The 24983-nt window shown below is 49.0% G+C and overlaps 1 protein-coding gene and 1 long non-coding RNA gene across 4 annotated transcripts; one reads left to right on the top strand and one right to left on the bottom strand.

The window, feature by feature from the left end:
• Positions 1-351: 351 nt before the first annotated feature.
• On the bottom strand, positions 352-9698 carry LOC131921931 (tubby-related protein 2-like). Of its 3 annotated transcripts, none has more exons than XM_059276683.1 (13): positions 9599-9698; positions 9167-9199; positions 8764-8815; positions 7862-8000; positions 7035-7172; positions 6726-6893; positions 5254-5435; positions 4209-4514; positions 3290-3402; positions 2689-2803; positions 2491-2589; positions 776-947; positions 352-535 (listed from the first exon to the last, which is right to left on the bottom strand). In XM_059276683.1, the coding sequence occupies exons 1-13, from the start codon at positions 9631-9633 to the stop codon at positions 402-404; spliced, it is 1686 nt and encodes a 561-aa protein (XP_059132666.1). In that variant the 5' UTR covers positions 9634-9698; the 3' UTR covers positions 352-401. The 3 variants fall into 3 exon arrangements, with proteins under 3 accessions (XP_059132666.1, XP_059132682.1, XP_059132674.1); XM_059276699.1 differs by having other exon boundaries at positions 9524-9617; XM_059276691.1 differs by lacking the exon at positions 6726-6893.
• Positions 9699-10519: 821 nt separating this feature from the next.
• Positions 10520-21911, top strand: LOC131921953 (uncharacterized). The gene is made up of 3 exons (XR_009382158.1): positions 10520-10644; positions 11111-11252; positions 21844-21911. It is a non-coding gene; the product is annotated as an uncharacterized LOC131921953 (long non-coding RNA).
• Positions 21912-24983: the final 3072 nt, after the last annotated feature.

Below are 24983 nucleotides of genomic sequence, written 5' to 3'. Positions count from 1 at the left end.
AAAGTGATACAACTAGTCCCAGCACTTGGAAGCTGAGGCAGGAGGATTGGCATGAGTTCCAAGGACTGGCAGGCGTAACCCATGGAGGACAGCTGCCTCAAAAAAAAAAAAAAAAGGGAAGGTGGTAGATGGAGCAAAGCCAAGCCCGACGACAGGACTAAAAATGAAGCCCACTATTATGTGCACTAAAAATAGAAGATTTATTAAAAGACAAGGCCAGGCACAAAGGGGCACGCTTGCTATCCCAGCACCCCGGAGATGGAGGCAGGAGGATGGGGTGTCCGAGGCCAGGGTCAGCTACGTTGTTGGAGATCAGACTATTAAAAAACTAAAAAGAAAGGAGGCATGGTGTGAAGCTTTCTGCAAACGCACAGGACAGCTGGTGAGGGATGATATTTTATTCAATTACACGCCAGTTTCCCATCGAAACTGGATAAGCAGATAGCGAAAGCTTGGAGCGGGCAAAGAGGATACTGGAAATCCATAGTGAATATGTTTGGGGCCACGCGGCCGAACTGGAGCACCAGGTAGTCCGCTGATGAGAAAATCAGGAAATAGGATTTAGTTAAACTCCGTCCTATGGCGCCACCACGCAGCTGCACACTTACCAAGCTAGGAAACTCAAGGAGCCTAGAGACTACATCTCCCAATAGACCTTGCGGCAGCGAGGCTCTCGCCCTCTTTAGGGACCGGCCCACAGACGTAAGTGGGAGTAGATGTTCTTAATGCCCCCTTTCCGCCCCCAAGGCCAGGTCTTCGGGTTGCTAGAGCTCACGTAGATCGGGGTGCACAATCTGGAAGTTCTTGACCGAAGCTCGCGTGACGCGACCGTGAAAATTGAGCACGTAGCCGCCGCTCTCGTCGCTCCAGGATGGGGCCTTGTTGTGCAGTAGGAGCGGCCCTTGTCTTGCACCCTTTTGTAGACGACTCGGTATCGAATCCTGATCCTTGGAGATACAGTAGGGGCATCGTTTGTTAGCCTACCTGCAGCCTGCCTTTAAGTCCAGATGCACGTATTATTTTATTTATTTACTTATTTATTGAGAACAGTGTCGCTAGATTGCCAGGTTTACCCTTTTGTGTTTTTGGAGACGGTGTCTCTGTGTAGCCCTGCCTGTCCTGGAATTAGCTCTGTAGACAGGGCTTGGACTGTAATTTCTTTTCTTAGAGGATGGGTTTGAGAAAGCACTTCACACAGAGTAACGATCACTATCACGGTTATTACTACTCTGTCCACTGCCCTCCCGAGGCAGATCCAATGTCTTGAACACGGAAGTCACCATCTTTGATAAAGGAGTGTCCCTGAGCCTCCGCCTTCCAAGTGCTGGGATTGAAAGCGTGTGCCACCACCTACTTGTAATTGGTATTTTATATTTTCGATTTGCAGCTGGTACTTGCTGTTTACCATCTACCTTTTGTTTATGACTATGAATGGAGACCTTAAAGATTTTATCAGGATTGTGGTGACTTTTCTGAGGGAGAGTTCTGACTTCAACACTGTGGTCAGTACTTGATTCTCCTTGGTGGACTTTAGAGAAGAATGCATGAGAGTACTGAGCAGACAGAAGAAACTTCTTTCACCATTGAGCTTTGGAAATTCTCACCTCTCTTTCCGTGCTGATTCTATATCTCCAATATTATGTATGTTACTCCCTAGATAAATTTTACATATACATTTATGCAAAAATTATTCTTACGTTATGAACAGACTTATTCATAAAGACACACAGTCGTTATGTATAATTTATTATGCATACATTGTTAGACACAGTTTGAAAGTGGCCAAGCTTAAACTGGTTGGTGGTAGTGCATGGCTTTAATCCCAGCATTTGGGAGGCAGAGGCAGGAGGATCGCTGAGTTTGAGGCCAGCCTGGGCTGCAGAGTGAGTTCCAGATAGCCAGGGCTAAAACAGAAAATGTGCTGGTATATGTGGATTATGTGCCTGTGCGTGCAGTTGTCTCCAAAGCCCAGAAGAGGGCAGTAAGTCCCCTGGAGCTACAGTTACAGGCAGTTGTGAGCCACCTGACATGGGTCTGGGAAGCAACTCCAGAAACTGTTTTGGTTTTGGTTTTGTTTTTTACTGGGTTTCTTTGTGTAGTCTGGCTGTCCTGAAACTTGCTCTGTACACCAGGCTGGCTTCAAAGTCACAGAGATCTTCCTGTCTCTGCCTCCCAAGTGCTGTGAATAAAAACAATTTTTTTTTAAAAAAAACAAGGTCTCACTCTGTAGCCCTGTCTATCTTGGAACTTGATATTTAGATGAGGCTAGCCTCCAACTTACATGGTCTGTCTTTCTTCTCCCTCTGGGAGAGCAATACATGCTCTGCTAACCATTGAGCCATCTCTCCAGCCCTGGACCCAGAATTTTGAGTCTCTAGTCTTTACTTCCTGAGAAGGGACTCTGGCAAAGCCATTCAATGTGACCTGCAAGTCATGGGTTCTAACCCATTCTCCTCTCTTAGTATTGCTAGTCACAACCTTAAGACTCACATTTTGTGGCTGGACTCTCATCCTCTGCTTCCGCCTGTCAATTCCTGGAAGTATCACAGTCATTTTCCGAGGTCCCCGGAACCCCAAGACATTGCTTTCCTGCAGGATTAATTAGATTATATTGCAGTTAGCCTAGCTCCCTGTGCTTTCTTACCTATTGGCACCCCCATTCGTCTAGGCCCCTGCCAGGATACTCACATAACACACAACTCCCAGCTTCTCTCTGATCCGGGTACTGTCTGGGATCCAGTAGTTCCTCTCAGGGTTCATCCCATTATCAAAGATGGTAAATTTCGTGCCCAACATATTGGATCTGCCCCAGGAGGGCAGGAGGGAGAGTAACAGAAACCGAGATGGTGATTGCTACTGTGTGTTCAGTGCTTTCTCAAACCATCCTCTAAGAAAAGAAATCACAGTCCCAGCCCTCTGATTTTTGTGTCTTTCTAGCATGCTACATTGACTGGGAACCCTCTTCCATCTAGGAAGCAAGAACTCACACACTCCAGACCTCTTTCCCCACAGGAACTGAGGGGTCCCAGCCCTCTGCCTATCAAAAAGCTAAACATCTTAAATGCCAGCCTGTATTCTTGGCATCCAAAGCTTTCATGTGTTTTCTTCCCCACCTGTGGAAATACAACCTGCAGAACTACAAAACCCATCAGGCTTTAGTGCAGGTCCTGTGTTGTGCACTGCGGCCTCTTGGGAAATGAAGTCCATTTGCCTGTCTCTCCCTGGCTTCCTGCGACCTGTTGCCTCTCCACATACTAGGAGCACCACACACCAAGAAGGCTTCACTTACCTAACTTTGCCCACAAAGTTGTTCCCGTTGCGAGACATATCTTTGGGATCCAGAGAGATGAGATAATTTGAGGTTTTGCATATTTTCCTTTTCCGCCCAGCCAGAAGGAAATGCTGCAGATCGGAGAAGAGACTTCAGGATTGAGTTTTGACATCTGTCTAGAGCCAAGGTCCTGAACCCAGCTCTGAATAAGGGAAGGGCTATTTGTGGAGGCGAAGAAGGCCGCACTGGGAGGAGACAGGTCAGCGGGAGAGGGGTGTAGCTTAGCTATAGAATGGAAACGCTTTGAGGGGCCCAGTTTACACCAGGATTGGGTGGGGTTTGGCCACCAAGAAGACTCATTTGGATGGCCAGACAAGGGACTCACTTAACTCAAGTGGGAGGGAGGTGTGGTGGAATGGATAAGGCTTGGCTATAGGGTAGGAAGGACCTGAGCTACTGTGTTCTAAAATGTTTGAAGTGCTGAGGTGGGCAGGACTTAGACCTGACAGGTCCTAAGTAAGTGACACAGGCCCGAGTCCAGGGGGAAACAAAGCCTTGAAAGGGTCTCACGGTGTTGCCCTGGCTGGCTTGGAACTTATTTAGAAAGGGCTGGCTTCCAACTCAGAGGTCTCCAACTCTGCTCCCCAAGTGTGGGGGATTAAAGGTATCTGCCGCCACCACCTGGCTCTTTTTAGTTTGAAACAGTGTCTCCAGTTAGGTCAGGAGGCTGGCCTGGAACTCCTCCTTGCTCTCCTGACCCGCTCTGCCCCCAATTCCCATATATGATTAGGTTTACAGTTTGATGCTACCACATCTGGCTCCAGCAATTTTTAACCTTGTCCAAAAAGGGGAGGGACATGCTGCTCGAAACTGGGGCTTGTCTCCCTCATCTGTCACCCCAGTGGGAAGGCTCCCCACCACCAGGGCTGGAGCTTACTGTCACACCGTCCTCGGCCTCCTGGTAGAGATAGTAGGAAGGGAAGAAGCCCTTGTCCATGCCATGCTTGTTCCGGATGATGCGACACTGTACCACGTGGTCTCGAGGGGCGGGGAGCAGCACATAAGCCTCTATGTCCTCCCCCAGCCGAGGGCCCGGGGGCCGGGGCGGGGGGCAGGTCCAATTACAAGCACTGTGCTTGCATGGGTCCTTATTGTCTTGCAAGACCTTGGACGCCCCTGGGGCGCTGTCTGTCCCTGTAGACGTGGAGGCCTCGGGGCCCTCTTTCTTCTCCAGATCTTCATCCTAGCTCAAGTGCAAATCCACGAGGGAGGGACAGTCAGCTTGACCCTGCAGACTGATCTGCTGTCAGCTAAGGGATGACCCTTGAGGACCCATGGCTTCTTGTTGGTCAAGCATGTCAGCAAACCCACCCAACCAAGTTGGCCCATCTGCTGATGAGTCAAATGTGCAACCTCATTAGCTCACACGAACTGTGAGATCATACTCTAGAACCTGTAAACCCAGAGTTCCTGCCAAAACATGCCAGGGAGGTTGTTGGGGCATTACTGAGTAGTATAGCAACCCTGCCTAGACTCTCCCACTGAGGGGCTCAGGTGTGGCTCGTGGTAAGAGCACTTGCCTAGCAAAGCATTTGACCATGTTTACTATAAAATGAGCCTTGCAAGCCTCACACCTTTAATTATAGCACTCGGAAGGTTGAGGCAGGCAGATCTTTGTGAGTTCAAGGCCAGCCTGGTCCACAGAGTGAGTTCCAGGACAGCTAGGGCTGTTACAAAGAAGACCTTCCAAATTTCGCTTTATATTCTCTATAAGTTGGCACCTGTCCATGGGTATTTGTTTTTTAGGGGAGAGAGTCTCTTTATGGAGTCTAGATTGGCCTTGAACTCTCAGCCCCTGGCAGCCTCCTGACTGCAGGAAATGCAAGCATGCACTGCTGGGCACAGATTTTCACCAAGGTTGTTGCTCCTTCAGCCAGTCAAAGGCCCTGTAGATTGGGCTGCAGATTTTGAGTTCCACCTACCCCGAGGCCAGAGGCTGGTCTCCTTGTTTCTGTATCCTTTTGTGCTGTGTTTTCTTCCTCCTCACAGGATTCCAAGAGTCCCTGAACCCTACCAGAGCTCACTGAAGCGGCCAGGGCCGGACTGGGTGCCTTGGCCTCAAAGGCAGCATCCTTGGATTCAACCTCTTCCTCTTCACTGATCCCTAAGGGGCAGAAGCAGTTACAGGTCAGGACATCTGAGTTGGAGTTAGGGGAGCATCAGCACTGTCAGCTAGACAGGACAGGAACTCCAGTTCCCAGGGGCTCGGCCTGGCTCTTCCCCTGACCATCCTCTGTGCACTTCCTATGCACATGGAACCTACAGAGATGAAACCTACGTCCTCATCTCCCAGAGTCAATGTCTCACTGTGTGGCTCTGGCCTCCCCTGGGACCGATTTCTAGACTGGGCTTGCTGTGAACACAGAGATCCACCTGCCTTTGCCTCCAGTGTTGGAAATTAAAGGCATGTGTCACAATTCCTGGTCAAAAGTAAACAAGTTAAAAAAAAAACAACAAATAAATTAAAGGGCTGGAGAGATAGAGTAACAGTCAAGGGCACATTCTGCTCTTGTAGAGAACCCCAGTTCAGTTCCCAGCTCTCAAGTTTCATGGCTCTCAGACACATCCAACTCCAGCCCCAGTGGGTCTGACTTCCTCTTCTGGTCTTTGTGGGAACTGCACTCACATTCACAAACATACACAGATGCACATACACCAAGTAAAAAGAATTAAAATAAATAATCTGATCAAGGCAGTGGTGGTACATGCCTTAAATACTAGCACTTGGGAGGCAGAGGGAGGCAGATCTCAGTGAGTTCAACACCAGCTTGGTCTCCAAAGCCAGTTCCAGAACAGAGAGATCTACACAGAGAAACCCTGTCTTAAAAAAACCAAACTAAATAAATAAATAAAAATTAAAATGAAGAAAGAAAAACCAAAACAGCAGGACAGTGGTGGCTAATGACTTAAACCCCAGCCCTCGGGAGGCTGGGAGATCTCTGTGAGTTCAAGGCCAGTCTGGTATACAGAGCAAGTTCCAGGACAGCCCCCAAAGCTACACAGTGAAACCCTGTAAAAAAAAAAAAAAAGAAAGAAAGAAAGAAAAAGAAAAAACAAAACAAAACAAAACCATAATAAATAACCTGGGTGTGGTGCACACCTTTTATCCGGCACACAAGGAGGCAGAGGTCAGTGGATCTCTGTGAGTTCAAGGCCAGCCCAGGGATACATAGATATCCACTCCATCCTTCCTAAACTCAGTTTAAACACATGCATTTGATGTGGTGATGGTTTTACATCTGAGTACACTGTGTGACAGGGACTAGACACCTTGACAGATGACCTGGGAGACCCACGAGTTATGATATCCCACATAAAGCTGTTAACAAAGCAAGAATGACAAAGTGTCATGTGAACCAGGGGCCAGATTTCACTCCCCTGTCCCCGAAATTACCAGGTCCTGGGGAGGCTAACCAGCCCCTGCAACGGGTTGCCAGATGTGTCTTGGGAGGTGAGGGGATGACCGGGATGTCCTCCATGGTCACTTCCTCCACATCTGAATCTGAGCTGTCTGGGAGGTAGCACAGACGGTGGACCGCAGCGCCATCACCCTGAGTATACACTAGAGAAAAAGGACTTTCAGATTTGGGGTCCTTTGGTACAAGAGGAGGAAGCTCTGGACCTGACCCCAATGTCAGAGGAGAAGCACGCAATCCTGAACCTCTAAGGACGCATGCCCTAAATATCAGTGACCTAAGATTACCTGCTCCTTTGGGTGGCAGAAGGGGGGCCCGCTGGCCACCACCATCTCTGACATAGCTCATGGAGCCCAGGGCACTGGGGGGCCTGGAGGGCAGATGAGCCTGTGGTACATTCTCCTGGAGGAAAGGACTCCCACCACCTGGGAGAGAGTACAGAGAGGCCCATTTAAAGAGGATCTACTGAGTAAGGCAGGAGGATTGCCTCAAACCCTCCACTACATAACAAGTTCCAGCCCCCGATAGCATGGGACCATCACCCCCCAAAATTCTAAACAAAAACTCAGTAGTAAGGAAAATTGGTTGCATTTCGCCCTAGGTTTTGACCCTTATCACCACAGAAAGCAAACAACATGGACTCCCGTTCTACCCGCAGAACTTCTGTCTTTGGGCACTCTGAGTTCCCTCAGACTCTACTAGGTTCTGACAAACCCAGTCGCCGGTATCTTTTGGGTCTGGTGCTCCAGTTAGTCTAAGCTCTGCCTGCTTATTGTCAGAGGACTGGGTAATCTCAAGGGCCCAGCTTTATTGGAATGGCTCCTGAGAAATCCCCAGCCCAATCAATTTTCTGCCTGGGGATCCGCCAGAACCCACCCCTGTTCCCTCATAAAGGCCCACACTCAAGTCCCATTCCTATCCTCTACCACAAACTCCCTATCTGGATGCAATTAGGCCCCTCCAGTCCCATTAGGACACTTCCTGACATCTACAAGGCCATCCCTCTGGCAGCCAGCACCATCCACCCAGTTCCTGCCCTGGGCCTCACCAGGCTCCACCCTCCAGTGCTCACTAGGCCCCGCCCCCGAGTCCCCATAAATCCCTTCCATCAGACCAAATCCCCAGCTGCTGTCACACTGGAAGCGAACATCCCCACGCCTTGGTCGCCGGTGCCTCAGGGAAGCATCAGGGTTGGCCTGAACCATGAGGGGCTCCTGGCGCTTCCTGCGCTGCTTCTTCTCAAGTAGCTGTTGCTGAAGGATCAAGAGGGGATGTGAGGTGGGCACAGGGCTGGGGTTGGCCTGGGAGAGTCCAGGTACCCTTCCTCCATTAGGGTCCCAGATACCCAGTCCTTTCCCGTCAGATCCGATCTATCTCCACCTTCTCCTCCAAGAACTAGGAGTCCAGGCCTCTAGAATTGTTTAAACATTTCCTCAGCCTGGGCTGCCATCCGGGCTGAGGCACAAGGACTTAAGTCTGCCTAGACAATTTGGTGAGACCCTGTTTCCAAATACAAAGGTGGGTATAAAGGCTCACACGTGCAGTAAGTCCAGAAATAGAAGTAAGAAGGTGGAAGCCAGTTTGACGTCAGCATAGGTTACAGAGCAGCTAATTGGGGCCTGAGAGAGGGCTCAGTGGGTAAAGACGCTTGTGCTCCCATCAGGCCTTTCAACCTGAGTTTGAGCCCTTGGACCCAAATCCTCCAAGGAGAGCACCGGGCCTGCAAGTTGTCCCCACATACACGCCATGGCGTGCGTGTCCTCGACCCCTGAGTAAGTGCAATTTAACAAAACAAAGCGAGTGTGATCGCTCACAACTGTGATTCCAGCACCCAAGATCCTAGTTTGAGACCAGCCTGGGCTAGGCAGCAAGGTCTTGTTTCAAATGAAAGCAGAATTCCTACTTTCTCTTTTCCTAATTCGAGAACCTGAAGTTCAGAGAGAAGGAACATGGGATTGGGGTCTCTGAGCATCCTGGGAAGGTTGGGAAGATGGAAGAGTGGGATCGGGGCCATACCTGTTGTTCCAGCTTCTGCAGCCTCACACCGGAGAACTCATCCTCCAAGGTTCTGAGAGAAACACAGGCTGGTGACAACAGGCAGCAGGGCAGCTTTGTCTGTTCAAGAGCCCCTCCTCTTGACCGATTTGGCTTCTGAGCGCCAGTGATGTCATAGTAGGTGAGGGACCTGAGCTTTCTAGGTCAGTTATGACTCTTTCTCCCAGCCCCTCCCCTTTAGGACCCCACCAGAGGCCCCAGGCCCTAGCTCTCTTGGGAGCCACCGACACTGGAGTCCAGACCCCCCCCCCCTTCTATGATTGATGGTGTTGATCCTGAAGACAGTTTGAGCCCCGAAGCTGTGCATATCCGGTATCTAGGTCCCCTCTCCCCAACCCGCTGCCCATTAGGTTTCCTCACTCACTCTTTCTTCCACGGTTCATTTTCCTGAGACAGTCTAGAGGATTAGGAAGGCATAATCAGACCTAGACCCAACTTCTAAATGGAAACCACCCTCTAATTCCTAACATCTGCCTTCGTTTTTATTTTGAACCCTAACAACCCAAACCCCAATGCCCGCCTGAGACTTAGTAGCCTGTGTTGAACTTTAAGCACTATTGGGAACACAAAAATCCAGCTCTCTACCAAGCAGGTAAGGCTGGTCCTGCTTCTAAGTATTGGGACTTGGTGGCTCAGGGTCACAAATCCCAACTCCTCAGCATCCACCTATCTGGAATCCCAAGGCAACCACCCCTCCCTAGCACCAGCTTGGAGCTCTCACAGCCTTGCTGTGATGCTGGAACTCTAAAGACAGCCAAACACTTTCTTAGAAAGGGGGATTCCCACAGGGACTTGCCCTCTTCTTGGCCCTTTTGGCCCCTCAAGGTCCATGTCCAACAGAGTAATGCCTCCAGGCCACTGAAGCAGACTGATCCCTTGTTCTGGGGGTTCTGAATTGGAACTGCAAGCCAGCATTCCTTAAAGGGACCCAAGAGTATCTACCTAGCAATATAGTTCTACATACAGGGCATTTAAGAAATTTATAAGCCTAGTGTCTCATGCCTGTAATTCCAGCACTTGGAGGTGCAGACCAGAGTGCCAGGAATCGAGGCATTCCTCCTCTGCAAGCATTCCTTTTACGGAGAAGGTCAGCTTGGGATGCATAAAGCCATTTCTCAGGGGAAAAAGAGGGGGGTTAGGGGGCTGGGAGTGGGTTATTGTAATCTCAGCACTTGGGAGTCGGAGGCAGGAGGATCTCTGTGATCTCGAGGCCAGCCTGGTCTACATAGTGTTCCAGGTAGGGCTACATAATGAGACCCTTCTAAAAAGTAGTAATAGTATCCTATGCAGTTGGTTATCACCAAAGGTCTAACTTGCAGGAACTTGTGGAGCGAAAATAAATGAGAAAACTACAATTCCCAGAAGACACAGCAGCAAGGTGTCCGCAAAAGTTGCCCTCCCCACCCCTACTCTCATTCAGGACTTTGACTTTTATCTGAAAACGACGCAGGAAACGTCACGTTTAAGAATGTGAGCCCCGGGTTGGAGAGATGGCTCAGTGGTTAAGAGCATTGCCTGCTCTGCCAGAGGTCCTGAGTGCAACTCCCACGAACCACATGGTGGATCACAGCCATCTATAATGAGATCTGGTGCTCTCTTCTGGTTGTACATGCAGATAAAGTACACATATATAAAATAAATAATAAAATATTTAAAAAAAAAAGAATATGAGCTTCCAAGAAAGCAGGAGAAATTTTCCAAAGTAAGGGAACCTCCGCCGGAGGCTCAGCATCCTGGGGGCAGGTCCTCTGCGGGTGGAAAAGTGGGAGTGACTTAGGAGGGAAATCACCAGAAATCCGGCAGAGGTCCCAGCGTGGGAAAACGCCCTCTGCGCTAGGAGAGGTGAGGGGCGTTGGATAGCGGAGGGCAGGGGACTGGAGATCCGGGTACTTGCAGGGTTTCAGGTCTCCGTGGTCCCGTGAGAAAGGGAGTCTAGGGACCTAGGATCTCGGTTCGGGAAACATTCCCTACTTTGAGGGCGACAGGATGAAGGTCTGCGGACTGCGCTGTAGGAAAGGGAGGCTGGAGGCCTGGCGTCCTGGGCTCCAGGTGACGAAACGCATGGAGTCTTCATTTTTGCAAATGGGAATGGCACTGAGAATGGCGTGCACACTCGTTTGCCCAGCAGGATACAGGGTTAGGACATCCCTAGGCTGCGTAGTAATGCGCGCCTACAAGTCGCTTGGTGGGGTTGGGGGGGGGGGGGGAGGCAGGAAGATCAGGAATTCAAAGCCAGCCTTTGCTACTTAACACTTGTCTCAAAAAACCGTAGCAAAACAACCAAAACCCATTCTCCATCTCCGCGCAGAGCAGCCACGATGCCTACCTCCGCGCCCCACGGGACCCCTTTCCTTCTCCTAGCACCTCTACTGATGCTGTCCGCTGTGCTGGCGGTGCCCCTGGACCGCGCGGCGCCCCATCAGGAGGACAGCCAGGCCACTGAGAGCCCGGTGAGTAACCCTGCCCTGTGCTCTGGCGTGTTTGCAGTGGTGCAGTTCCTGCTGTCCCCAAGGCCCTGGTGAAAACTCCAGGGATCTCCTGTTTAGCACGCTGAGACTTCCGGTTTACCTGCCTTCCTTTGCAGTAGTGTGTTGGTGAAACACACAAGCAGACCCGGGACCCTGGCCATCGAGATATGGAAATCAAGATAGATCCCAAATGAAAACCCGTGTCACTCCCTCCCCTAAACTCCTCTGATCTTTAAGATTCTCCTTAACGAGGAATGGAGAAACCAAAAGAAGAACTACATTTCCCAGTAGCACCGTAGGCAGTTGGATGCTACTACCTACCTGGGGCATTCCTGCTTCACAGAGCTCATGGGAGGTGTAGTTTAAATGGGAAAAGGACTTGGGGGGACTGCTGATTTACTCATTCCTACAAATATCTATTGAACCTTGTGAAAGCTTTCGTCTTAGGAGAGAATTGAATCTTTCAAAGTCCAGGTACCTGATTGAGGGCCTAGTTCTTCTAAGGCTCTCCCTATCAGTGTTAACTGACTCTTATAACAGGACTGCCAGAAACAGGGCAGTTCCCTCCCCAATCAGGGGCCAGTTTGCTAAGAACTCTGCCCCATATTACCCCACCGTCCTATGTTGACCCATATATGGCTTCAGTCAGACCCCCAGGAATGACATCCCGTCTGGTAGCCAATCAGGGTCGTACCCGGCCACTAACAGGAAATGTTCTTGCTATTTTCAGTCAGACAGACCCCTGACACAGCAGACAGACTGACCCCAGACACAGCAGACAGACTGACCCCAGACACAGCAGACAGACTGACCCCTGACACAGCAGACAGACAGACCCCTGACACAGCAGACAGACAGACCCCTGACACAGCAGACAGACAGACCCCTGATACAGCAGACAGACCCCTGACACAGCAGACAGACAGACCCCAGACACAGCAGTCAGACAGACCCCTGACACAGCAGACAGACAGACCCCAGACACAGCAGACAGACAGACCCCAGACACAGCAGTCAGACAGACCCCTGACACAGCAGACAGACAGACCCCTGACACAGCAGACAGACAGACCCCAGACACAGAACACAGACCCCTGACACAGCAGACAGACAGACCCCTGACACAGAACACAGACCCCTGACACAACACAGACCCTGACACAGCAGACAGACAGACCCCTGACACAGCAGACAGACAGACCCCAGACACAGCAGACAGACAAACCCCTGACACAACACAGACCCCTGACATAGAACACAGACCCTTGACACAGCAGACAGACAGACCCCTGACACAGCAGACAGACAGACCCCAGACACAGCAGACAGACAAACCCCTGACACAACACAGACCCCTGACATAGAACACAGACCCTTGACACAGCAGACAGACAGACCCCTGACACAGAATACAGACCCCAGACACAGCAGACAGACAGACCCCTGACACAACACAGACCCCTGACATAGAACACAGACCCTTGACACAGCAGACAGACCCCTGACACAGAACACAGACCCCTGACACAAAATACAGACCCCAGACACAGAAGACAGACAGACCCCAGAACAGTCCCCCACCCAAAAAAAATAGGGAATTGTAACTGTTCTGACGGGAATAAAAATATTCTAATCAGACCTTGTCTCTCTTATATTTTTGGTTGTGAGCCTAGCCTTTAACGGCTGAGCCATCTCTCCAGCCCCAGACCTTGTCTCTCAAGGCAGACACAGCAGACAGACAGACCCCTGACACAGAACCACAATTGCTGACCAGATGTCTTGAGCCAATCGTAAAATGATTCCTGTACCAGTAAGTGTCTATATTCAATCACTTCAAAGTACACTTAACCACAGCTGGAATTCCCCTAAGCAGGCTTAAAAGGAGCCTGTGAGCTTCTCTCTGGGTGGCCATTTTGCCACTTTGTCAGATGGTTTAACCCCAGCATGCTGGAATTTTTATTCTCAAGAAATTAAATGCTCTTGTTGATTGCGTACTTGTCTGGTGGTCTTTTTCTTTTTGTTGTTGTTTTTTGTTTTTGTTTTTCAAGACAAGGTTTCTCTGGTGTTGCTTTGTGCCTTTCCTGCAACTCTCTTTGGAGACCAGGCTGGCCTCGAACTCAGAGATCCGCCTGGCTCTGCCTTCCAAGTGCTGGGATTAAAGGCGTGCACCACCACCGCCCGGCATGTCTGGTGGTCTATTGTGGACTTCTCATGGACCCTAACATTGATCATCTCATGCCTAGACATGATTAAGTGCACATATGACCAAAATTATTCACACCTGGGAAGAAGGCAGAAGTTTCTGTGTTCTGATCAAAACAAAACAACAAACAAACAAAAAACCCACCCATGCTGTGCCCCTAGCAAGCACACCTCTACAGGCTGGTCCCAGTAGAGAACTTGGGCTTTAGATAAAGTCTCCTGCTGCACGCTGTCTTTTGTTCTCTCTTCACTTTTTTTTTTTTTTGTTTTTGTTTTTCCGGACAGGGTTTCTCTGTGTAGTTTTGCACCTTTCCTGGCTCTCGCTCTGTAGTTCAGGCTGGCCTTGAACTCACACAGAAATCCGCCTGGCTCTGCCTCTTGAGTGCTGGGATTAAAGGTGTGCGCCACCACCTGGCATCTCTCTTCACTTATTTTTTTTTTTTTTTTTTTTTTGGTTTTTCGAGACAGGGTTTCTCTGTGTAGCTTTGCGCCTTTCCTGGAACTCACTTGGTAGCCCAGGCTGGCCTTGAACTCACAGAAATCCGCCTGGCTCTGCCTCCTGAGTGCTGGGATTAAAGGCATGCGCCCGGCTTCTCTTCACTTCTTGAAGCAGGAAACTGAGAACAAAGGCCACAACTGTAGCAGGGCTATGGTGGCGCATGCCTTTAATCCCAGTACTCGGGAGGCAGAATCAAGGAGATCTCTGTGAGTTCTAGGCCAGCCTGGTCTATGGAGCAAGTTCCAGCACAGCCAGGGCTACAGAGAGAAACCCTGTCTTGAAAAAACAAACCATTCGCAGAAACTTCTGTGAATGTTCTAAACATGCAATACATCGGTTACAGGGGTGAGTGGGAGGGGCTGACATGGGAGGTTGGCCAAGGCATTACAGAAACATTCGTATGCTCTACCCGACACTAAGTGTGCTCTGACCTTGGTCCCTACATGCATTGCGTTTAGGTTTGTTTCCCACATAGACATAAAGAAAGTGGAGAATCCAGCTGGGCATGGTGGCACACGCCTTTAATCCCAGCACTCAGAAGACAGAGGCAGATGGATCTCTAGGAGTTCAAGGCCAGCCTGGTCTATATAGTGAGTTCTAGAACAGCCCCCCCCCCCAAGAAAAAAATAGGGAATTGTAACTGTTCTGTCGGGAATAAAGATATTCTAATCAGACCTTGTGTCTCTCAATCTATCAGAGGAGTGAAACATTACACCCTGAGAAATGAGCATTTCCTCAGGAATCTCATGCTGGAAGAATGAAAAAGCCCCAGGCAGAGGGAAGCCTTGTCTCCAGGAAGAGACTCCATACAGCCCTAATACCTTCTCAGTTCATCTCACAGAATGAGCTGGAAGCACAGGCAGGGATGTGTCAGCAGTGGCCTGGGCCACACCTTGACACAGACTGCTTGAATGTGTCCCCCCTGGCCTCTACTCAATTTTTAATCTCACTTTAGGATCCCAAAACAGACTTGGGGTTCTCTGAGTCTTTTGTCCTTCCCCACAGTGTGGCCACATTGAATAAAGCCCCTTTTTCTGCTTTCCATTAATAAAGAGAAAAACCATAAAACACTATCAGGAGGGGGACTGAGGGACAGGGTCATAACCTGCTGTGGGGTATCCCCCAAAGAAGACTGATTGGACATGGGTGGTGTAAGCCAAAGGAAAGTCTGTATTTCCCGGTCAGTGACTACACTGGGTGTTCAGGATTCCACCGTAGCCCTGAGCTTTTCTCGGGATGAGCTTTTAAGCACAAAAACCATGTTATGGGTTGACATACTTCAGTTAACAAGAACGGTTAGCCAGAAGCAGAATTGCAGAAGCCCAAAGGCAAGATTAGCACATTTAGAGACTTTCCCATGTCTATGGACTTTGAAGGATTAGGCCTTTGTTTTCATTTTGTGAAGCATGTGGTGGTGTTTCCATGCTGAGTTTCATGGCCTGAGTGGCACTTCCGTCCTGGAGTCCCGCTGAGGTCTGGGGACCCTTACAGGACCCAGTGGGAGGGGTTAGGGGAGGGATCGCCCAGGAGCTGCAGGGAGATTGCTGGAATCTGTATACAAGCCTTTGGTTTGTTTTTCTTTTGAGACAGTCTCACACTGTAGCCCTAGCTGGCCTTGGATTCACAGCAATCCTGCTGCCTCAGCTTCCTGTATGCTGTGGAATTACCTGACTTCAGTTTGATTATTTAACAGAATGCTGAGAAAAACGGATCTTAGAGGATGGCAGAGACCAAGGCTGGGTGGTGGGGAGAAGCTTACAAATGGTGCCTGGGGTCCCTGGCAGACCTGCTTTGTGACTTCCTTTAGGAGAAAGCCTCATTCCCCCAAGGGCCAGAGCCCTTGTTGAGAAAGGCCTGCCTGTTCTCATAACCCCTCTCCCACCTTCCTGCAAGAAGCAGATCTGGGCCCCACCCTAACTCTCCCCCCCCCCCAGACTCTTTCCTACCCACTCCATCCACCTAGTAATGGACAGTCCTTCCTGGCCCTGTGTTCAGTTTTGAGAAGATCTACCCACTGGGGAATGCTGGTCTTGGAGAGACTCCTTCCCTACCAGCTGCCTCTGATTTACCTGAAGACCTCTCCTCCATGCCCCCAACACGGCCCCTTATCACCTCCTGTTTCTGCTTCAGTTCCTCTGATGATGCCCTCTTGTCTAAAGTCTGTCACAGACCATCAGCTAGGTCAGCTCAGGATAAATCTGTCCAAAGGAACTTCTCTGGAAAAAAAACAATGAGGAAATACCTTGAGCACAGCCATGATTCTCAAGGGCCTCTGTAATTATGGAATGTTTAAAAATATTCTTCATTTCAAGGGCTGAAGACATGGCTCAGCAGTTAAGACTGAGTGTTGCTCTTGCAGAGGACCTGAGCTTGGCTCCCAGCCACGTATAACTCCAGCTTCAGGAACTCTGACTCCCTCTTCTGGCCTCTTCAGGCACTGCACTCACATGCACATACCCATACAGAGATATAATTAAGAGTAAAAATAAATCTTTTGGGGGGACATGGAGAGTGTAATATGGTGTCACTATATATCCCTGGATGGTCTGAAACTCACTATGTAGATCAGGCTGCCTTGAACCCACAGAGATCTGTTTTCCCCTGCCTCTACTTCTCAAGTGCTGGGCTTTTTAATAATAATAAGTTTGTTATTAAAAATAACTTTATTTTTAACTTATTTTTAAAAGTTGCAAATAAAAAAATCATCACATACTGAAATTAACCAGACCCAAATCTTTAAAATTTTTTTAAAAAACATTGAGAAAATATTATGTCAGAAATACATATCGATCAATCATATTATAGTAACTTTACTATTTTGCCTGAACTGCTTTGGATCTTGTTGTTTTGTTTGTTTGTCTTTTGAAACAGGGTCTCCTATGCAGCTTTGGCCTGCCTGGAGCTCACTGTATATCATCATCCTGCTTCTGCCTCCCTGGTCTAGAATTATAAGCATTTGCAGCCATACCCAGCTTGTTTCAGATGTGGAATCCCTCCACTCCTGCTGGACCTCGAGCTGATTCAGTGATAGTGGAGAGTTCAAAATGTTGGAGTCCAGAGCTGAGTTATCTTGAGCCAATCTTTAACCTCCATAGCCATTTATGGCCATCCAGTGCATGTGACCTAAATGACTCTTTTGGAATGTAAACCAGAACACTAGCTTCTGCCAACCCAGAGGCTTGTCAGGCAGGCCCTGAGGCCTGTGGCTGAGAGTCTCACCTTCCCATACTCAGCAGACCTAATGCATTGGTATTTAAAATAACTCAAGGTATTTTAGAGGTTCTTTTGTTCTCTCTCTCTCTCTCTCTCTCTCTCTCTCTCTCTCTCTCTCTCTCTCTTTGGTTTTTTGAGACAGGGTTTCTCTGTGTAGTTTTGATGCCTGTCCTGGATCTTGCTCTGTAGCCCAGGCTGGCCTCAAACTCACAAGAAATCCGCCTGGCTCTGCCTCCCGAGTGCTGGGATCAAAGGTGTGTGCCACCACCGCCGGGCTCTGATCTCTTTTTATAAACCTTCGAGGGAGATCTGGGTGGTGGTGCACGCCTTTAGTCCCAGCACAGGGGAGGCCAAGGAAGGTGGATCTCTGAGTCTGGTCTACAGCCTGGTCTAAAGAGCGGTTTCCAGGAGAGCCAGGGCTACACACAGAGAAACCCTGTCTCAAAAAAACCCACCCACCCAACCAACCAACTAACAAAAACTTCATGGAACTATCACGGCATGAGAACACAGCATTTATGGAAAGCCTGGATCTGAATCTCTATCCCCGGCTGTGGACACTCATATTTGGCTCCAGTATCGGGGACTATGGGGGTCCGGGAAGAATCTACAACCAGCTGATAATTAATCTTTGATGAGAAGAAATGAATCTATGTACACGAAACTCCTTAGTCCATATACTTTATTATTCTGTGTCAGTTACAACAAGCTTATATTCTGCTCTCATATTTAGCTCATTTCTAGTTTGATTTCTCTCTACACTTGTCTGCGGTCCCCTCTAGGTTCTATCTTAATTCCTTCATCTAGTTGTGCCCCTTCTAGGTTCTCATCCATCTTGTTCCTTCCCATATCATCTTTTCTCCCATCTCCTTCTCTCTCCCCATCTTGTTCTTCCTCATCTGGCTCTTCCTCATCTTCCATCTCATTCCTCTAGTCCTCTCTTCTAGCCCTTCAATCTAGTTCTTCCCCATCTCAGTTTGTTCCTCTCAAGTTCTTACCCATCTAGTTCCTCCATTCTCTTTTCTCTTCTCTGTCTTCATGCCCTGGAAGTCCTGGTATATAAAGCCAGGCTTCCAGGGTCAAATGGAGGGGTGATAAGAATCACATTGAGAGGCAATAACCGTTAATTATCATTTGCAACCCCAAAGGGAAGTGACCAATGGGGAAATGAATTAACTAAAGGCTAAATTCGGGTAATATCTAAGAAGAGGGCTCTTATGTGCTCAACTATAATCTTTTTTTTTTGTTTGTTTGTTTTGTTTTGTTTTTTTGTTTTTCGAGACAGGGTTTCTCTGTGTAGCTTTGCGCCTTTCCTGGGACTCACTTGGTAGTCCAGGCTGGCCTCGAACTCACAGAGATCCGCCTGGCTCTGCCTCCCGAGTGCTGGGATTAAAGGCGTGCGCCACCACTGCCCGGCTGCTCAACTATAATCTTAAATGTGATTGGTAGAAAATGTTAAAATCTATAAGTTGCTAGGTCAATGGGAGAAAATAAAACTGTCTTCTTTTTTCCTGTGGCTCCTATCTGTCCAAGCTATCTGCCGTTTTTCTGCAGGGTGGGGGAAAGTGTGCTCAGTCGCTAGGCAACCTGTGTACAGCTAGATGCCTCTGGTGATAGTTAAAGGGAGATCTGGAACTAGAGGTAAGATTTGGGAAAGGAGGAAGTAAGGCTTAATTGGCATATCCACCAGGCCTTCTCAAACAGGTAACCTGGATGGTTAAGTCTGTTCTTAGAGAATACAGAGGTATCTCTGATAAGGTACTTTCCTCCATCTGGGGATGGACCTGGCCGGATGCTGCCAATGATGATAATTACAGGGAGGCTTGAACTGGGGTTCGGGCTGAGCATAGCTGTCAGCACAGAAGGTTATCTAAATATTCCTAGAAGTGGTTAGGTAAGGAGTTAAAGGTCTATAAAGTTAGTAAGGCTGTAAGAAAGGAGGGTCCGAGCTAAATTGTGTAGAGCTATTACTGAACATCCACCTGACCTAGGCGGTGTCTCCTTGTGGAATTTGTCTTAAATCAGGAGACTTGCATGTGGACTGTTATTACTGCTAGTCCTTGAAAGTGGCTAGGGGAGATATCTGATTCCAGAGAAAGCCTTTCCTGAGGCTGTTCTCCAAATACCTGGAATGTGTATGTCCAGAGAGTGATCAGTCCACACTGTTAGCCCTTCTTGGGGAAAAGTCAATTGGGAAAACTATGAAGGCACACATGACTTTCATAACAGAATACAGCTGATATATAACAAGCCAAGTAACACCAAAAACTCCTTGGGATTTGGCTTCCTCTGGAGGAATTCCCTGATTCCCCAGGTAGTGACTTTGTCATAACCAGCTGAGTTCTTATGATATATTCCTGCAGCCTGCAGTACTCCAGAATAAACTACCTTTGTTTAAGTGAGAATTGTGTTTTTGTATCAGCTAGATATCTCTCTCTCTCTCTCTCTCTCTCTCTCTCTCTCTCTCTCTCTCTCTCTCTCTCTCTTTAGATTTATTTATCACATATACAGTGTTCTGCATGCAGGAATGCCTGCACACCATAAGAGGTGTGCAGGCATTATAGATGTTTGTGAGCCACCATGTGGTTGCTGGGAATTGAACTCAGGACCTCTAGAAGAACAGGCAGCACTCTTAACTCCTGAGTCATCTCTCCAGCCCCCTTTTGTTTTTGAGACAGGGTCTCCTGAAGCCAAAGCTGGCCTAGAACTCCCTCCATAGCCAAGGATAGTCTCAAATCTCTGATCCCATCATCCCCACCTCCCCAGTGCTGGGATTCCTGGCACATACCACCATGCCCAGGGGCTGGAGAATGAGCCCAGGCCTTCTTGCATGCTAGGCCAGTACTCTACTATTGGTGAAATTATTAAGGCCACTCCACGTAGTTAAAAGGAGATTTATTTAATGGCGTAACTTACAAGTTAAGGAATAGGTAGGTCGCGGGGTCTGGGGAAGGTGTATCGCAGTCCAGCGGTGTTTCTCTGAAGCTCTGCTTGGCCCACCTTCACCGTCCAAGGTCCCAGAACCGAGAGAGAGTGCACTGACCATCCAGATCTCAGGTCTCCAGGAGCCTCCCTTGGCCCCGCCTTGTAGGTGTGACAGTTGCTGAAGTCTTAATGGGGGTTGGAACTTCCAGATCAAAGCTGGAATGGCTACCCACTACACTCTACTATTTCTAGCATCCACATGGCAATTCACAACTGTCTAGAACTCCAGTTCCAGGGGATCCAACACCCCTCTTTAGGCCTCTGTAGGTGCTAGGCATGCACACAGTGCATAGACAAATACTCAACACACACACAGAATAAAAATAAATCCCAGCACTCAGGAGACAGAGGCAGGCAATCTCTAAGTTCTGGGTTCGAGGCCAGCCTGGTCTACAGAGTGAATTCCAGGACAGCCAGGTTACATAGGGAAACCCTGTCTTAAAAAACAAACAAATGAGCTTGGGGATTTAGCTCAGTGGTAGAGCGCTTGCCTAGCAAGTGCAAGGCCCTAGGTTCGGTCCTCAGCTCTGACCAAAAAAAAAAAAAAAAAGCAAAAAGCTAATTAATTAATTAATTAATTAATCTTAAAAATGAAATATTTTAAAAGATAGATAGACAGACAGATGGATGGATGGATACTGCTAGTTTGGGCTGAGCTCTGTAGTAGGCCCTATGCAGCAAACTAAGCTGGGGTCACTCAGGCTAAGGTTCCGTGACAGCAAGTTGAAATTTGTCACCTTCCATGAGTCTGGTGAGGAACAGTAGGTCAGTTCCCCAGCAGGCCCACGTGAGCCAGAAGTTTCCCCTGCGTAGGTCATTTCAAGGAAAGCCATTGTGAAATGACCGGTCTGTTTCCTGTCCTCTGTTCGGTGTTTTCCAGCCTGCGCCATCTCTGCTCAGCCCCTTGGAACAGCGGGTGCTCTGCGGTGTAGAGTGAGGTACTACTGCTCTGCGCTCGGGAATTGGAAATAAAAGCCAATAAATCTTGATGCTAGATCTGTCGGGATGCTCTCCTTTGACACCCATGTGAGATGTGGAATAAGAGAAATGGAGTCAGCTGTTTAGCCGAGACCTTTTGTGTACACATGACTTCCCACACTACACTCACCCACCAAGGCCCCGAAATCCACTCTTTGTTTTGGTTCTTGGCTCTTTTCTTTTCTCTCTTTCTTTTCTTTCTTTCTTTCTTTTTTTTTAGACACTGTGTAGCCTAGGTTGGCCTGAAACTCTCTATGTACTCCAGACGGGTCGAACCTGAAATTCTCCTGCCTCGTCCTCTGAAATGCTGGGATTACAGGTGTGAACCACCATACCAGGCTTACTCATTATATTCTCAGGTCTGTACGGATATTTCTTTTTTTTAGAATAGAGGCCAGGATTTAATTCCAGGAACTGAAAGGGATTGTTTCTGGAAGAGAACTGGGGTACTAGAAAGGGGAACTGACCAGTGTTTACTTTGCTACTATTTGTTTCATTATATATAAACATTTTACCATTTTTCTTTTGAGACAGGGTCTCACTAGGTAGCCTTGGCTGCCTTGGAACTCTCTCTGTAGACCAGGCTGGCCTCAGACTCATAGAGATCTTCCTGCCTCTGTCTCCTGAGTTCTGGGATTAAAGACCTGAGCCACCACACCTAGCTAAGATTTATTTTGGTTTTAATTATGTATACAGGTGCATGTGAGTGCAGTACCTGAAGAAGCCAGAAGAGAGAATCAGATCCCCAAGAGCTGGAGTCACAGGTAGTTCTGAGCCCCTAGAGATGGACACGGGTGCTGGGAACTGAACTGCAGACTTCTGCAAGAGCTGTACATGCTCTGAGCCACTGAGCCATCTTTCCACCCCCCTATTATTTTAAGATGGGGTTTCATGGAGCCCCAGCTGGCCTTGAATTATATATTTGTAGTAGCGGATGAACTTGAATGTCTGATCCTCCCACTTCTACCTCCACAGTGCTGGGATTTTGGATGTCCACCCCCACACCTGGGTCATGACGTCGCCTTCCCTACATCTTTTTTTTTTTTTTTTTTTTTGGCTTTTCGAGACAGGGTTTCTCTGTGTAGCTTTGCGCCTTTTTCCTGGAACTCACTTGGTAGCCCAGGCTGGCCTCGAACTCACAGAGATCCGCCTGGCTCTGCCTCCCGAGTGCTGGGATTAAAGGCGTGCGCCACCACCGCCCGGCTGCCTTCCCTACATCTTGTACATGGCATTAAAAGTACTGAATTTGTTATAAAGAGAAAAGTCTCCTGCCTGACCTATGCCTCAAACAGCCCAGAGGGAAACAGTGGGTTGAAGGACAGAAAAAAGAGCCAGGCAGAAGGTTAGCTGTCCACACTGAGTGGTCCATGCACTGATCTTTTAAATGCATTTAGATGTCTCCATGGTAAAGTGTTGCTGGACATGGTATGCACTAAGGAGGCTGGTGCATAAAGGCGGGTGGGGAAAGGTGCTTGTTGCCAAGCCTAATGACCCGGTACAAGCCCCAGGTCCCACATGCACATGCATGCACACACACTTGCGTGCACGCATACACAGATGAGCAGGTATGTGTGGAGGCTGGAAGAGTTTGTTGGACTCCCTAGAGCTGGAGTTAGAGGTAGTTATATGTTAATCAATGTGAATGCTGGGAGTAAAACTCAAGTCTGTTGGAACAGCTTGCAAGATCTCTCAACCCTGAGCTATCTCTCCAGCCCTCTGAGCTATCTCTCTAGCCCAGGACAAAAGTTTTCACTGCTGACAGGCTGCCAGGTGCAAAGCAACCCAGGCAGGTGGGTGGGCAGGTGGGCAGGCTGGCGATGAACAGGTTTGTGGTGGAGAAATGGGAGAGGAGACGTGAGAGCAATTTGTGCACCTTGGAGAGAAGCAGAACCGAAGATGCAATGGCGGTGAGGAACAGGCTGAGAAGAGTGGCCTGTGATGTCGCCAAGGACCATGTCTGGGTCCATGGCTCTACTCCAACCAGGGTCTGTGTTGATGACCATGGCCTGTGTTGCCACCAAAAGCCCTGCATCTGGATGCTTGAGATCTGGGCTGCCACCTGAGGCTATCCAGGGCCATGGTCACAGCTTGAGCTGCAGCCAAGGGCCGTGTCTAGGTCCATGGCCCCACTGCAACCAGGGTTGGTGTTGATGTCCGTGGCCCATGTTACCACTGAGAGCCATACAGATGCTCGAGGTCTGGGCCACCACCTGAGGCCATGTTGATGTCTGAGAACCATGCCACCGCTGCTAGGGGCCATACTGATCCGAGTGGCCTGTACTGCCACCCAAGGCCACGGTGATGTCCAGGCCTGAGCTGCAGCCAAGGCCATATCTAGTAGGTTCACAGTCTTACTACAGCCAGGGTCAGTGTTACCACTGGGGACCATCAGAGAGGGAGCCCCAGTGGCCTGGGCACTGGAGAGCTGGTCTGGCCCCTCACTAGCTGCCTCAGCAGGACAGCTGCCTCCCCCAACTGGCCCCAGTGTTGTGGGCACAGGAGAGCTGTCCCCAACCCTTGGTGGTCCTGGGAAAACTGAGGCCCAACACCACCGGCCTCTGCAACGGTAGAGCTGACACTTCACCTCACCATATGTTGGGGAGAACTGGCCCTGATAGCTTGGGCACAGGAGAGGTGGCCCTGACCCTCACCTGGGAGGGTGGTCCCAGTGGAGGCCCGGACTGACTAACTTAGCTACCACCCAGGCCCACATCCAGGGTTTGAACTGGCCTACTCCAACATCTACCCCATCTATGATCTGCCGGAGCCCCTGAAGGAACCGGTCCTGTAGAACCATAGCCCCTGGCTCTCCATGACTAGGGGTAACAGCAGGATGTCCTTGGTGAGGCAGAAGCCAGAGGCCTTGAATCAGACCTACAGCTCATTGTAATGAACATTTGCAAGTAAAGCTGCTTGGGCAAAAGAGTGACTGTATGATACACCGCAGCTCCCAAGGCCTCTGTGACAAATGAGTATGTGATGGAGAGCGGAGCAAGACGGAGGAGTGAAGTGTTTTGTTTTAATTATTTTTATTGTTTTTATTTTTTCCTTCTCTTTTTTGTGGGGAGAGGCTACAAAGCTGGAAGGCAGACATGGAAAAACTGGGAAATGAGTGGGATTGGGGGGCATGATGTGAAATTCCCAAAGAATCAATTAAAAAAAAAATGTTTAAAAAAAAAAAGGCCCCACATCTCCGTGAAAGGAGAGAATCAGCTCCCATAAGCCGTCCTCTGGCCTCCACGAGCTTGTGGTTGTAAGCTGGGGTACAATGTAACCACCAAACTAGACCACCCCATGGGTAGAAAGAAAGGTTTACTGGAGATCAAATTGCCAAGACTACCCCGCTCCAGGGGTGAGGAGAAAAAGCAAAATGGTGTAAAAGGGAATGGACCTTATATGAGATCAGCAGGGTAGGGTCTTTAAGGTAGCACAGGTTGTTTGGATTGACCCAGAACTAGATGCCCTTGCCCAGGGTAGTTGACTTTGGGATGATTAAAGGAGGCTCCTGGTGGGTGGTCTCCTGGTAAACAGAAACCCACCATTAGGCATCTGTTTACCCAACATCAATCCTTGTGTTTAGGACATTGTCACCAGCACTGCCATTTTGGGACAGCACTTTGGACCTAACAGTGTTGCCGTGATAAACACACACACACACACATCCACACACCAGCATACGTATATCAGTCAGGTGTGGTGTCACAGGCCTGTCTTCCTAGAACTAAGGCAGAAGCCATCTGAACTGCATAGTGACACTCTTTCTCAAAACTTGAGAGCTGGGGACAGATGCAGTTCAGTGGCCCCTGAGCAAGGTCTTGGGTTCGATACTCAGCATG

This window comes from Peromyscus eremicus, chromosome 1, assembly GCF_949786415.1.
Source record: "Peromyscus eremicus chromosome 1, PerEre_H2_v1, whole genome shotgun sequence".
In the NCBI taxonomy this organism is placed as follows: Eukaryota; Metazoa; Chordata; class Mammalia; order Rodentia; family Cricetidae; genus Peromyscus; species Peromyscus eremicus.
The sequence above is the reverse complement of the archived record's forward strand: the minus strand, read 5'-3'. Positions and strand labels throughout refer to the sequence as shown.